The sequence below is a fragment of the Alligator sinensis genome, unplaced genomic scaffold (genome assembly GCF_000455745.1).
Source record: "Alligator sinensis unplaced genomic scaffold, ASM45574v1 scaffold210_2, whole genome shotgun sequence".
In the NCBI taxonomy this organism is placed as follows: Eukaryota; Metazoa; Chordata; order Crocodylia; family Alligatoridae; genus Alligator; species Alligator sinensis.
The window spans coordinates 2,212,069-2,227,141 of record NW_005841946.1 but is presented as its reverse complement, the minus strand read 5'-3'; the positions used below and the strand labels follow the sequence as shown (position 1 = coordinate 2,227,141).

The 15,073-nt window shown below is 48.6% G+C and overlaps 1 protein-coding gene across 1 annotated transcript in view; it reads left to right on the top strand.

The window, feature by feature from the left end:
- The window catches only part of IGDCC3 (immunoglobulin superfamily DCC subclass member 3), a 166,399-nt gene extending 160,010 nt beyond the window's left edge, over nt 1–6,389 (top strand). The window contains exons 12-14 of the mRNA XM_025199553.1: nt 1,543–1,681; nt 4,245–4,452; nt 6,037–6,389. Coding sequence (XP_025055338.1) covers nt 1,543–1,681; nt 4,245–4,452; nt 6,037–6,228 — 539 coding nt within the window. The 3' untranslated portion in view covers nt 6,229–6,389. The remainder of the gene's footprint in view (nt 1–1,542; nt 1,682–4,244; nt 4,453–6,036) is intronic.
- Nucleotides 6,390–15,073: the final 8,684 nt, after the last annotated feature.

The window sequence follows — 15,073 nt, the reverse complement described above, 5'->3', positions numbered from 1 at the left end:
AGATGTTCTAACAATGCTTTGGTTTGCTCCTCTACAAAAGCACTGCTGCTTCCCTCCTCTGTAATTCACAGCCTACCTCTGACACAGAGAAAATGCAAAGTTTACAAATCCCTAGGTGGAAAGGCAAAATAATTGTATGTTATCCTTTCACTTTTCATCTGAACACAGCATTAGGGATCAGAGAGGCAGGCTCTGCCTTTAAAGCAAATTGCTTGTCTCAGGAGAATAGGCTGAAAGCTTTTGTTACGATAGACCAGAACTGCCAGATTGCAGCAGAGTCTTATGAATTAGCTCAGATGAAAGGCCCTTCCATCACCTACAGCACAAAGGAAAGGGGGAAGGATGCACTGGCTGGCTAGGAGCTGCACGTGGTACAGCGGGGATTTTTGGGAACATGCCTGATATCCATGGAAATTGCTGTTTGGGAAGGGGTGTTTTTCACCCTCCGTGAGGTCTGGGATGTGGTTAAATTGGCTCACTCGGTACCCTGAGGACAGAGCATGGATATCATCCATTTGGAGAGTTATTCCACTCCCTGTCTGTGGCAGCTATTGACTTTGGGTTTCAATAAAACACATACTCCACTTGGCAGCTCGATCCCATTCTGTTCCCTGAAAGCACCGTGTCAAAAGCTGCTGTCAGCCATCACCCAGGACGTTACCATGGATATCCATCGACTTGACTCCTGTTCGGGGTATGGCAGGGCTGCTGGCCACGGCTGGCACAGAGGATGGCCACCTCCTGCCTCCAGACTCCTCACCCGGGGAAGGGATAAGCACCCTCTGGGGCCAAGCCAGAGGAGAGAATGAGCCAGGTGGAATAAGTGCGCTGTATGTCCTTCCCTGCTTCCAGGTCATGATTCCCATAAGAGGGGCCTCAGGAGAGAAGAAGAGTCCTTAGCCAGCAAGGTTCTCAACCCCGTTGCCTCAGCTCTCCTCTCTCTGTGTGGGGAGGAGGTGAAGCAGGGAAGGGGGCTGAGACCAATCTCTCCCCAGGCACCACTCAGCCCACCCCCCCGTGCTCCCCAGACCCTGCACTCACTGCTGGGGAAGCAGATGTGCCAGGACAGATGGTGGGGAGAACAGGCTGCTCCTTGCTGCAGCCTCAATGGCTTCCTCCCAGCCAGCCAAGGCCCTACCAGGTGATGAAGCTTATCACCATCTCCTTTTCCGGGGAGGCTAGCCTCCCCTGCTGAAAGTAGGGGAAGGGTGTGTTGGGGAAGGGGGCCAAGAGCACAGTCCAGTTCAGGGCTCCCGGCTCCCAACCGCAGGCTCATGCTGCAGGCTGTGTTATTTCAGGCTCAGCCACCAACCTCATTCTGCTGCTGTTGCTCCCTATCAGCTCTACACATCTTGCCCCTCTGCAGACCCCACAAAGGGGGGATGGGGTTGAGACCATACACCTGAATGGGCCCAGCCTGCCACAGCCCAGATCTCAGTTTAGCCTCCTGGGGCTCAGTCCTTGCCTGGGCCATTGGAGAAGCGATGATACTGGACCTGAGGAGCATCAGGAAGAGAACTAACTCACTCCGTCTCCTTCCAGTGCTGAATCCCCCATGCGACTGCCTAAAAGATGAGCAGAGCAATAAGACATCCACCACTGGCATCATCATTGGGATCCACATCGGCGTCACATGCATTATATTCTGCGTCCTCTTCCTCATGTTCGGGTACAGAGGAAGGTAGGTGCGCTGCTCGTGGGTGGGATGTTCTCTTCCCAATACAGCCCATGTTCTCGCACTGCTGTCCAACTTCCTGGGCCAAAGGGGCTGTGGGATCTCACAATCATGTCTGTCATGTGACCCCCTCCAGCCCTTCCCTGGTGTCCCTGCCAATCACACAGTACATCTCCCCTGCTGGGGATTGGAGGGAGCACCTGCTCCTGGCACCTGTGCTATAACATCCCTGTGGCATATGCTTGTTTGGGACCTGCTAAGATCACTGTGACTTAGAATCATAGACAATGAGGGTTGGAAAGGCCCTCAGGAGGTCACATCTAGTCCATCCCACTGCTCAAAGCAGGACCAGCCCCAACTAGATCATCCCAGCCAAGGCTTTGTCCAGCCAGGTCTTAAAAACCTTCAAGGATGGAGACTCCACCACTGCTCTGGGTCACCTGTTCCAGTGCTTCACCACCCTCCGAGTAAGAAAGTTTTTACTAATATCTAACCTCAGTTTTCCTTGCTGCACCTTGAGCCCATTGTTCCTTGTTCTGCCATCTGCCACCACTGAGAACAGCCCAGCTCTATCCTCTTTGCAACCCGCTGCAGGCAGTTGAAGGCTGCTCTTAAATCGCCCCTCAGTCTTCTCTTCTCCAAACTAAAACCTAGTTCCCTCAGCCTCTCCTCACAAGTCATGTGTCCGAGCCCCCTAAACACTTTCACTGCCCTACACTGGACTCTCTCTGGACTCTCTGCCCTCTGCTGGACTTGTAATGTTCCCTCTTAGACAGGGGTGGGCAAAATGTGGCCCAGGGGCCGGATGCGGCTTGCCAAGCCATTCTATCCAGCCCGCGGGGTCCCTAAAAAATTTAGAAAATTAATATTGATTTCCACTGGGCTGCCTGTCATGCGGCCCTTGATGGCTTGCCAAAACTCAGTAAGTAGCCCTCTGCCCAAGATAATTGCCCGCCCCTACTCTAAGGTGTAGCGATCCGTGAGCGCTCCCTTTGGTCCGTGAGTGCGCTGCTTTAGTCCGTTCCCGAATTGGTCCCACCTCCCCCTTTAATATTTAATATTACACTGTGTACCAAATGCATTCTTTAATATTAGTCTCAGTCTATTACCTTGTTAGATGTTTTTCTTTAAAGGCCTAATTCTGCTTTTAATTTGCATTGCTGTAAATACTAGAAGAATTAATAGTATTTTAATTGTTGTAAATAATAGAGGATTAGGGTGAAGCCAGTGGGGCTCGGGGCGAAGCTCGCCCGAAGGGGCTGGGCAGTAGAGTAGTTCCCTGGAGCCAGCGGAGCCCACATGATGCCCAGTTCTGCCCTAGGCCCTGTCCCTGCCCCCGCCTCACTTCAGGGAGGAGCTGCTGCCTGCCCCGCACCACAGGCACAGTGGAGGAAAGGGCGACGGCTATGATTGCCTACTGATCAGCAGCCCAGCCCCTTGCGGGCTGCTCCGGCCGGGACTGTGCTCTCCCTCCCTGTGGGGATGCCGGCGCGGTGAGGAGTGGAGCGGCCTCTGCGCAGCCAAGTGGTGCACGGCATTTAAAAGTTACTGTGCGGCAAGATTTGTTATTGTGCATGACTGTGCACGTGTGCAGCTTAGAGGGAACCTTGGTGCACTGGCTTTGGAAGATCCCCAGACGTTGTTGGCACTGGCTCGCTGTGCTCACGCAGACGACTGTGGCCATATCCCGCCAGGCCCCTCTGATGGCAATGGGGCACTGCTGCCTTCTCAAACCTTATTAAGACACAGAGCCCTTGTCATGGCACAGTCAGGGTAAAAACAGTCTGGGGCAACAGCTCTGGTGGCACATTGGGGCTACATCAGGCAGGAGACTGGTCTGAACAACGTTACCAAAGATACAGAGTAATAGGAACCTGAACGGGGCAGTAAACCCCAGAGAGGTTTGCCAAGGAGGTCGCTGCCAGGAGCTCCAACCCATGCCTGGGCAGTGAAGGGAGCTGCCCACTGTCACCTAGCAGGGCAGTGACAGAGCCCACCCAGATCCTCAACCCCAACTCCCAGCCTAGCACTTCATCCACAAAGCCTGCCCTCTGCCTGCAATGAGATCCAGGCTCAGACATCCAAGGGCTCCTGTTAAAATGAGGAAGAAAATGCTGGCTTGAGCCCCCATCCAGTAGCCTGGGCAAACAAGCTCCCTGCCTGCCCTGGGGAATCTCGGCAGGCAGCACTCTCCACTCCCAAACACTGGGATACGGAACAAAGGGAAGTTGATAAAGGGAGAAGGAGGCAGTTTGCTAAAGCAGGGCGGTAACACAGGAGAAAATGCGGCACGCGGTGTCTGCAGTTTTGGGTACAAGGTGGGGAGGGAGAACAGCGGCCGGGCAAGGAGGTACCTAGCATTGTGAGTCTGTTGGCCAGTACAGCCCATGTTCTCACACTGTTCCTGCACTTCCCAACCCTGGATCCTGTTTTCACTGGCTCCATACAGGCAGGTCATTTGGTAGTGGATGCAAGGGCAATGGTGCTTCCAGAGCCATGTGAGCAGGCTGGCTGTCACCTTGGCAGGAGCTTTGGCCCCACCTGAGCTTCCCTGCCCTCTGTTTTCCAGACTGCTGATGTGCAAAAATGTCCAGGAGCAGCTGTCGACTCCACAGATCCCAAGGAGCCAGAGGAATGCCACAGGCCTGGTGCTGAATGGAGCAGCTCGGAGGGACAGGGATGATCTGGACCTGAACAGAAAGCAGCTGGATATGAATGAACTGGAAAGGCTGTTTCCTGCGTTGCCTTTGCAAGAGCAGCAGGATAAGGGAATTATGGTAAGCAAGGGAGGAGAGCAATGGTCCTGTCACAGCAAGCAGCCAGAGGATGTATAGACCCTCCCCTCTCTGCTTGGATGTGTGTATTCAGCCCCCTTCAGTACCCAGAAAATACAGAACAACACACAGGAGGGGCATTATTCTATCACCCTTTGTTCACCTGAGGCTGCTATTCAGTTAAAAGCATGATGGGATCTGGTCTGTGATCCCAGCAATCACCCCTCCCACCGTGCCACACAAACACAACTGGAGGTGTAACTGTGGAATTGGGGATTAGCTCCCAATCACTCCCTATTGCTAGAGCAAGGGAAGCCTGAGGTCATGACACTGGGCACCCCCTGCATTGGCAAGTAGCAAACTGGGTGCCTGGTGTGCCCATAGCTGGGAGCACTGGTCAGCTGATGTGTGCTCCCGGGTACAGGAGCACACCAGGTCTTGAAGGGCTCTCTGTGCTCCTGGTGCTGGCCACACGTTCAAATGAAGGCGCGATGGGAACCAACCCACAAGTTATTACACGTTTTATGTAATACCGTTGTGGCTTGTTCCCTGTTTTATCACACCATGAATGGCACGAATGTGTGGCCGGGTTACTAAGGATGTGATTAACAGATTAATCATGTCCGTAGTGTATCATCTGCCAGGTATCTGATTGGCAGGTCTCTAGCTATGCAAGTGACATTTTTTACACTGCTTTGCAGCTGGGAATCTGTTGCCCCTGCATGGTGGATGTGTGAGCCTGCACCCATAGATTGAGCATGCAGGCAGCTATGCACTGGCTGGACAGGCGCATGGCTACGGATGCATATCTGCGCTGGAGGCATTAGTGTGTCAAAGCCTTAATAAAGTAGTTAGAAGGAAACAGTCCTCCTATGTAATTGTAAGGCCAGGGCATTTGGGCTGGAAGCTGGAGACCAAGGTTTTAGACTTTTCCCAAGGTGGATTGACTGCCTGTCTCTCTGACTTGCTAACATAGTGCTCTAACTGGCATGCCACGGCTTAGATGTCCCCTAGGCCAGCCAAGAGAGGGAGATATGTAGGGCCAGAAGGAAGTAAGCAAGTCAGAGGCTTTATAGCTCAATGATAGGCTTGTGGGCCTGGAAGGAAGTGGGCCTTTGATCCCACTGGGGCAGAAACCACTGCTCTGTTCTCCATCTATTTTATCCACTGCAAGGGGCAGTAGTAGTCCAGTTTCAAAGGGACATTGAAGCAACCCTTGCTAATGCTCAGCCAGTGGCATGGAGTTTAAGCGTGTTGCCAGGAAGTCAGAGACACAAGCTGCAGCTAAAAGAGCTCCTCCTTTAGCTTTGGTGGTAGAGGCTTGTGACTTAAGTGCCAAAGGTCTCATCTTTGAGCCCTACAACTGTCCCCATTCAGGTGCACTTCATGCATCCTACTGGCCATGAAGAAATCCTTATGCCTGGTACCTGAAGGCAGAATTTAGTCTGCAAATATGGACACCTGTGTAAAAGACGCTTACTTACTCCGTGTGAGCTGCACCGTTTCCAAGCAGCCCCACCGCTCAGTTCAGATAGCGCCGTGACAAGTTCTTGAATTTGTAACGGCTTGTCATTTTCCTCCTCTCAGCCGGATCACGTCCCACCTACCTCACATGATGAGACCCAGATATCGACGCTTCCACTGGATGAGTTCAGCATCATAGAAGAGCAGCTGGACCCCCCATCCAAAAGCCGGGCTCCTGATGACCATGGTGGACCACCACCCCACTTCAGCCAAGAGGCCCCGGCTTCGAACCACAGTCCCAGCAATGAAGGATAATTGCCAAGTCTTTCAGCTTCTTGTAGGAATCACCAGGAACCATTTCCATGTCTGGTGATGTCTTTACAATGATTCGTCAATCTCAGGTCAAATTTAAGATTTCTATGGTCTGATTTTTTTATTGTTTTGTTTTGTTTTATTATACACACACACACGCACACACACACATGTGCATACACACACACACACACACACACACACACACACACAGCCTTTTTGGAAGCTCTCTGAAGTTTATCTTTCTGACCTGTCTCAGGCCTCTCTGTGCGTTTCTTCCTATGACTGCATTATCGAGACTGGTCGTGATTGTTTTTTCCCAGTGGCTGCTAGACAGCAGACTGAACTGCCAGAGCGGCCAAACTCTCCGTCAGCGCTGGAATATGGAGGACGCGTGTTCCCGTGGCTTCACAAACTCGTTTCTTTTTTAGCAGCTTTAGAACTATTCTGTGGATCTATTTTTTATTTCAAGATGACTGGATCTAAAGGAATCCTTCTAATGTGACTCCAAAAATTTGGGCCAAAAAGGGCTGTCTCTCCATGGATTTGATGATTTTGTACACTTTCTCTATTTCTCAGGATACTTTTTTGCTTATTGACTATAAATAAGGAAAAAAAAAAAAAAAAGAAGTGTGTCAAAGGAGGCCTGCGTGAGGGCTGTTGAAAGACTTGGACAGACCACCCGAGTTAAATCAGAACCTACCTCAACCGGAATGAATGTCTTCTGGGAAGCAGCAAATATCTGTGTCTTCCTTTGTTTTCAGAACAAGTAGCGTAGCACTTGGTCAGTACAAGCTCGGTACTACCTCAGAAGTCATGCTCCGTATCTGCCATTGTTGTCGTTGTTGTTTTGTCGTCGTCGTCCCGATGTAAAGCACTTCCAAACCTTGAAAGCAATGTTCTACCTCAAGTTTTTTATAGAAGTCTGTTTGTGTGCGTCATCAGACCTTCTCTCCCTTCATCTGACTCTTGTGCTTTGTTCCAATGAAATCTGTTCAAAGAAACGCGAAAGGGCAGCGTGGTGGCATTGTGTAACAAATTGTGATGACATTTCACTAGTGTTATAAGCTTTACTTTTAGTTGAAGCATAATGTTTGTGTATGGTTTTGTGCGTCTGCATTATAGATCATGGTTTTACTTTTAAGGACTGTTAGCGTTGTAGCCTGCAAGCTGCCACGAATAACCTAAGGATGGTGCTCACCACGGAGTTGCAGCCGGAGATCCAAGCTTAGCTTCTTCAAACTGGTGCGATGTTTCCAAAGGCTCCTTCTGTCCCACCCATCCTCCGAGGCAGCTGAGCACTCTGACTCAATTCAGGAGAGTGCTTGGAAGTCAATGGGATGACTCGCAGGTCTAGAAGGAAGCACATTTTCTGTCCTTTCCTGAACCAGGGCTAGAGTACTCAGTGCCTTGCAGGATACAACCAATTTATCTGGCTAAAATTCCCACTTAATTGATCATAGGACAGCAGTTGGAGAGATTAGGACTGCAGCACTTACCCTTATCCACTGCTACCCAAAGCCACCCATCTTCTACCACTGGCCCAGTGGTATAACACAACCCAGACTGAGCTAATGGCATCCCTGGGGTGTGGAAAACCCACGGCCTTTATCCTCATCCTTCACGCACCCATGGAGGTGTCTTCTTGTGCCACAGTGACTGATACGTACCCCAGTGTGTGATGGCGCCTTGAGGAAAGGATATATGAAAGGAAAAGCATATTCTGACCTATTCTCCCCCCATCCTTGCAGCTAACAAGCGTGGTTTCTTTATTCATTTGACATCTTTGGACCCATATTTGTAAGAGGAAAACAGCCTAAGTTTGAGGTTTTTGAATACAAGGCATTAGCCAGCGCATGAGAGCGTTCAAAGATTCATCTGGCTTGACTGGCTGACTGACGTGCCCCCATTCAGAAAGGACATGATTCCCAATGGCCAGTATGAGAATTACTGCTCGACTGCTTCCCATTAGCATCTCTAGGGAATTTAGGGGTGGGGAGAGGGGGTGTCAGGGTTTGTTAAGTATGAAATTTATGCTATTTAGTAAAGCCATTAAAGAGTCTACTAGAGGCAGTTATAACTTTCACTTTCCCACCACAAAGAAAACACTGGCCCCTCCTTACCTTTTGGGTAGCTTTACTGGCATTTCACAGAATGGAAATGAGTCCAAAGTCAGCAATCCTAAAGGACCTGGAAGAAGCGGTTCTTTACGTTGCTTTTTCCATGTGAAAAAAAATATTCCAAACTCTTAAGTATCCTTTAATATTAAGTATATGGTACTTGCATCTTGGGCCATTAAAGGTTCTTCATCTGCCTAGCCACGTGTTGGAAATGGCAAAGATCTCATTAATTCAGAAGTGTGGGAAGAAGAGAGTTCAACGTGTCCATAGTCTGCCCGGAGCTGTCTGCCACCCTTTCCAAAAATTTGCCTTACTGATTTATATGGCACTGTCTTGTGTGCTGACCTAGGCCTCGGTTTTCCAAAGTATTTAGGTGGGCCTCGAGGTAAATGCCTTGGGGAATCTGGGCTGTAGCAACCATGCTATTAACTTGGCGCTTGTTCACAGCCGTGTCCATTGAGACATCCTCCCAGCGGCTTCTCTTTAGGTTATTGGTGGCACTGTCAGGCCTAGACCTCATTCAAAGCCTTAGGTTGGTGTGTTAAGTAGGTGCATGTTGCTGGCGACCTACCTCAGTTCAAGTAGAAAAGCAGCCTGGTGGTATGAAATGAAAACCAAGAGAGAGTTGTAATGCGATGCTGGAGAACATCCTGTCTGCGATGCCACAGCCAGGGCAGCCGTGTCGTGTCTGCGCGCTTTTAAGCTGTTTTAGTGTTAAGCTCTTTATTTTATATGCAGCGGTGAATCAAATGTAATTATTTTAGCGGAGAAGAAGAAGAGTGAAAGGAACGAGGCAACGGGCTTAAGTTGTAAAAAAGGAAAAGAGCTGAATGGCTGTTTAAAAAATGAAAACCAGTCCTCTATCTTCAGTTGTGGTGGGAGAGAGCTGGTGTATGAGAAACATGTGCTCCAGCCCCATTACCTACACCCTTTGGCACTTGATTGCTAAAATTGTCTACATAATTGTTGTACAAGAATACACAGGGAAATAAGGAAAAGCATATCTCCCATTTCCTGCATCCTGAAACACTTCCAGCAATCAGCCTGGGCTGGATCTGAAGAGACAGCTCCCCTTCGGGTCAAATAGATCAGCCTGACGTACGCAGATACAATGGCGCTGACCTCAATTAAACTGAGCACACATGTGCCTTAGGTGAATTCGGGTCAGTGTTTATAAATCTCTCAGACTTTTAAAAGTCCTTCTCTCCCTCATGAGGTTTCTTATTTTCTCTTTCCCCCTGCAGGAAAGGAGGAATTTGAGAGCACCAGGTCTGTATGTTAATAAACCAAGAAATGATCTAGCCCCGCCACTAAAATACTGACTAAATATGACCTAAGAGAGAGATCCGCTCGCACGTTCACTGTAAGCTGGGAGATGTTTTCAGCCCTCTCTCTCTCTTCCCCAACCACAAATCTCTGAATTCCTTCAGCAGTTTGTAAAATAAATTGGCTTGCTCTCTCCTCACAGACTGAAAATCAGAATAACAGCTGTGCCCTGGAGCATCTCTAGTGCCAGGCCCCGTGTTTGCTCAATGGTGGCTATTACTGGCCAGCTGGGATGTCCGGCTACACAGGAGTTAACCTGTCGGAGCCAGGGTATGCCACCGTTTGGAAAGGTGAAGGGGGATGGAGATGCAGGACAGTTGGGGGGGAAAGCCAAGAAAGGCGTTAATGTTACTGATTCAAAGGGCTCGTTAAAAGCACGTCTTTCTTTGATGCGAATCAAACAGGAGCCATTGTCTAAAGATTTGAAGTGTGTGTTAGCGAGAGCCCAAGCTGCGAAACTTGGACCTGGGTTCCCAACCTCTCAAAGCCTGGTCTTCAGAGCTAGGATTTTGGGGTAAGGCTCCATGTCTGATACTTGAGGTATTCACCCAACATGTCGTGAAGTAGAGCCCCGCACCGTGGGTGCAGCGTCCGTGTTGCCTAGTGTGCATGGAAGGAACAAAGCTGCGATGTGTTTCCTTGTGCATTGAGTTACGACTTCATATCAAAGAGAATCCACCCCCCCCACCCATCCACGCTCTTCTTTTTATTGTCTCTGTGTGTAATGATGAAGTTCAGATTGAATAAAGTACTGTTGCCAAAGTGAACACATAATTTAGTCTAGCTTTCAGCTCAAATACCTGGGGCTGTGAACTTGCTATTAATTTAATATCATATTATTGTGATATTGTAATAGTAACAAGTATTTGTCACTACTTCCTTTTATTAAAGGGAAATGCTGTGCCATTTGATTAGTTAAAACACAGTAGTGTCACGAATAGATTTTTTTTTTTAATATGCAGAAATGTAATGGCTTAAACCAACTGTGTGTTGGTTTGAGACAAAGATGGATGTGAACCTTTAAAGATTATTTTTAGATGTTTAGATTTTCCTCTTTCTGGGGTTTCTTTTATGCTCTTGTAAATCCATGCCACTGCAAAATAGATGTTTGTAATGGGCAAATCTCGAAAGGGTTTTAGGTCCATTCTGGGGAAACAGCAAGAGGATGTATTTCTACCTGACTTGTCCAAGTCTCTTGCATCTGCAAAATCAGATAGGAATCCTTGCAATGACAGATTGCGCATCTTTAAGTACATCCCGCTGCTGTTTGGATGGGGAAACAACTCAAGTAACAGCCATCCTTTTGGTTGGTTTGGGGCCTCCATTTCTGATCCTGGAACAGAGGGCCACAGAACTCGGGGGGAAATGTTCCTGGTCCAGATTAACTGCACTTGTTCAAGTGTCTAAACCAAGTTGATTTTGGTTCAAGTTCAGCTACAGATTCAAGTCAGCTCTTAATTTATCCAGACCGGTCCGCCCATTTTTGCTGGACAGAAATCTAAGGAATGCAGGCAAGCTTGGAGCTTGCAGGTGAAGGCAGGGCCATGAAGCCCTTTGCAACCTCCACTGACTTAGATGGAGTTTCACAATGTCATAAGGTCAAGTTTGGACCCAAAGGTCTTTAGCAGCTACTTGTTCATTTTCATATAATCGTGTGTTCGCTCGCTGGGATCTATGTCAAACTCCAGGTATGGGCTGCTGATTGAACAGGTGGCATTTACTTGTTGGAAAGGTACTTGGTATTGGTGAGGCGGCCTTCATGACATTCCAGAAAATGCAAGTAAGCACAAATCCCCTCTTTCCACTGCTGAGGACCCGTTGTTGTAAGGAACACTTACCTGTCCCGTCCTGCTGATGTATGTACGCAGCCGATAATAGCTGCTGTAGGTGCCACGTGTGAAGTGAAGGGTCCATGTTATGAAGGAGATGCAGAAAATTTCTCGCTGAAAGTCATGCAGGTGTGTTCATGGGTTTAAGCGTCTAAGGCCAAACTCTGAGGAGGTGGAAGTTGTCTGAGCGCCATTCACTTCAACCCAGTTGCGCTTGTTTTATAACTCCTGAGCACCTGGCCCTGGCTCTTTCAAATGTCTGCGTTGACTACACCAGTGGCTTTCCGCCTGTGGTCGGTGGACCCCTGGGCGTCCGCGCACTATTTCTAAGGGGCCTACAAAAGATGACTAGGATCAATCAAAAGTGGGTGAATACCCACACCTACAATTCAAAGGGGTCTGCACCTCCATTCAACACTTTAGGGCTCCACTAGTGAAAAAAAGGTTGAAAACCACTGGACTACATTGAAAACAGTCGATTTTCAAAGCAAACCAAGACTTTGGTGTCCTGGCAAGCATTTGGTTGGGATTCACGTGGCCTGACTTTCTCAGTCATAAGAAAGCCATTCTTTGAAACAGTCCCATGTTGTTATCTCCAACCAGATCCTCTATCCAGGCTTCGCGCTTAGGGCACTGCTGGGATCTTCCCGTATTACATTGCGCAGGTGATAGCTGGCCTTCACGCATGAATGGAAGTCAAACGTCTTCCATGTTTCTTTGTATCTGATCTTGGGGACGTGACAATAGGGCAGGCGTGTTTCGAGCGCAAAGAATTAACATCAAAAAGCTGCCGTTGGGCGCTGCAGCTCTTTATGCTGGCGACTCATTCACAGATCCGAGCATTATCCGAGCATGTTCCTGCTGGTTTTCTCTTTCCTTTTTTTCCCCCCCTCGTTCAAGGGACCTGTGTGCTGCACCTTGAAGTGACAGCTTTTTCTTCCTCTTCTCAAGCCCTTAGTAACAGGCAGCTTGATTGCATTTATGCCAGCATAAGGCACGGATGTACCGGACATCAGCGTCTCGCCCCGTTGTGCTTTTCCAAGGAACTTCCATCACTTCGGCAAACTGCCTTTGTTGCACGACAGACGGGGTCCTAAATTCCTACTGTTTTCCTGACTTGGGCAAAGTGACGCTGTTGTAGGAAATAAACTGTCCAAGACCCAGTTTTGGAAACCCATAGCGGGCACAAGTGATGCTCCGAGCTCTGTTTGCAAGTTTACCAGAGATGGCTGCTACCTCAGGGATAGTATCCGTGTTATGTTTAGTTGGGCAGGGAATAGTTTTATACTGTGACAGGGTATTTTCATACTGTTGGATTCAGGTATTTATTTGTGAACTGTGTCTTTCTTTTTCCTTGTATCATAAAGATGCTGGAATTTTTAAGTATTAGACCAGACGGGGATTTTAAAACTTCCACCTATGATGACCCCCCCTCCCGAGGATTGTAGATGTTAAAAGGTTGGCAATAAAAAAAAAAAAAAAAAAAAGGAAAACCATGTGACGTGCTGTTACTTTATAACCCAATCCAAAGCTCATTCATGTCAACAGGAAGGTTTCCATTGACTTCAGTGGGTCTTGGGTCAGGTATATGGTATATTAAAAAAACTCAACAACAGTGCATTTTGATCTGTAGCAGCATTACTGTGTGTGTCTGCACGTTTCTCTGTACTAGGATAATGTATCGTGCAGCGATTTGAGGGCAAAAGTCACTATAGGCTGCCAGGTCCCCTGCCAGGGGGAAATCAATACAGTAGCAGTTCAGCGTAGTACCTGAATCAGTGCGGTAGTGTATATGGGGAGAGTGGACGATTGCTTTTTTTCTTAAAGAAAAGACAAAGTGAATATACTGCTTTCCCAAATGCCATCGGGGCTTTATCCTCTTGTCCAGGTTTATTTGCAATAGTAGCAACAGAAGGATTGATATGTTTAAAGGCAATTTATGACTGTTGTACTGAAATCCCTTTTCTTTTCCCAACACATGCATTCCCTCGCCCCCATACTCACACAGGCCTCCTCAGTGTAACGTTTTCACTCCATTTTCCCCTTCTCTGTGGCTACATCATGCATTTGCTGGGAGCAAAGCGGCGAGCACTGCTTTTCCCCGCCTATAACCCCGTTTCTTCCGTGAGAGCGACCACTGCCTCTCCACTCTCCCCATATCTGCAAAGCAAACACGAGCCGGTGGTAAGAAAGACCGTCGCGCCAGGTACTTGCGCTGCCCTGATCTGCCCCCGGATACCTTGTCACGCAGAGATCACAGGTGGGGAGAGTTCAAATCCTGCACAGATTGAGAACAGCTGTCATCTTTTGCTGGCTTGCTTTTGCTTTCCTGCCACGTCCACTGTACATCAGTCTCCCGTCACCCCGTGTTACATGGCTCATGATGAGTGTCGCCCTTGCTGTGTATATACTGTAGAGAAGAAAACCGGGGGGCTGGGGGGAGGGAAGGAGGTATCATTGCATAAAGTGAACGCGTCTGGAGCAGTGACGCTGGATTTTGCCGCTTGTCCAGAGCTATGCGCAGCCCTGTTCCCTGTGCTCTGCTATTGCGTTGATGGGGGTTACTCATCGCGTTTTCAACAGGGGACGTTTCCTGGTTTGATGGGAAAATGGAAGCGCTAGGACAAACGTTTGGTGTATTCATTTACCAATTCTTTAAGAGGCGCGAGTGTTTACGCTCCGAGAAACCCAAAGTTTGAGGTACTTACAGGAAACGTGATGCTGGTGTCTAAGCAGGGGTCTGGAGAAACAAGGCTGTGGGATGCTTCCTCAAAGTCTCCTTCACGTGGGGCGTCCTGAGACACAGGATGGTCTCGGCCACCTTGGGGTAAATTCAGCTTGGGGTATCCCCACTGCTGTCCATGGGGCGAGAAGCCCGCCTGGCTGTTTGGAGGAGTTGCCTTCATCACACCAATGGATTAAAAGCCACTGGGTCTGTAAAGAACCACAAAACAAGGCAAAAGGGTAAAAATACTGTATCCAAACACAGGCTTGGGGGAGGTTGTGGGGGGATCCTGCTTAAATCATCTGTGCAAACAGCGTTTGAAATAGATCCTTCCCCAGTCAAGGGACATGAAAGGCAGACTAGAGATCCTATCGAGCAACCTGATGCCTGTTCATTTATTTCTCCAATCCACCAAAAAAAAAAAAAAGAGGAAGCTTGGGTGTATGCCAGCTGGGCCTGCGAACTTGCTGAATCCCATACGGCGCCTTTGAACTCTGGAAATGATTATGTGTGAAGTACAGTAGCATCTCTAAGCGAGCGCTCAGCAATTTCAGGGCCGGATTCTCTTCTCACTTACAACAGGATAAATCTGCCAGAACTGTGTAAATCAACAGACCGATGCTGGGTTTACCCAAGGCTGAGACTAGGATTCGGTCCTCCGCATTTTGTAAGGGGAAGGGACTTGGGGGCCTGATGAGAAGTCCCTGGAGGTCGGTGGCAAGACGCTGCCGTCGGTGGGGTTTGGAGCAGGTTCTCTCTTACAAAGCAACGAGGAAGTCTATTTTGACGGTATTTACAATGTCCTTTAGCTTGTAATAAAGATGATAGAACTTTGTTCCAATTTTCTT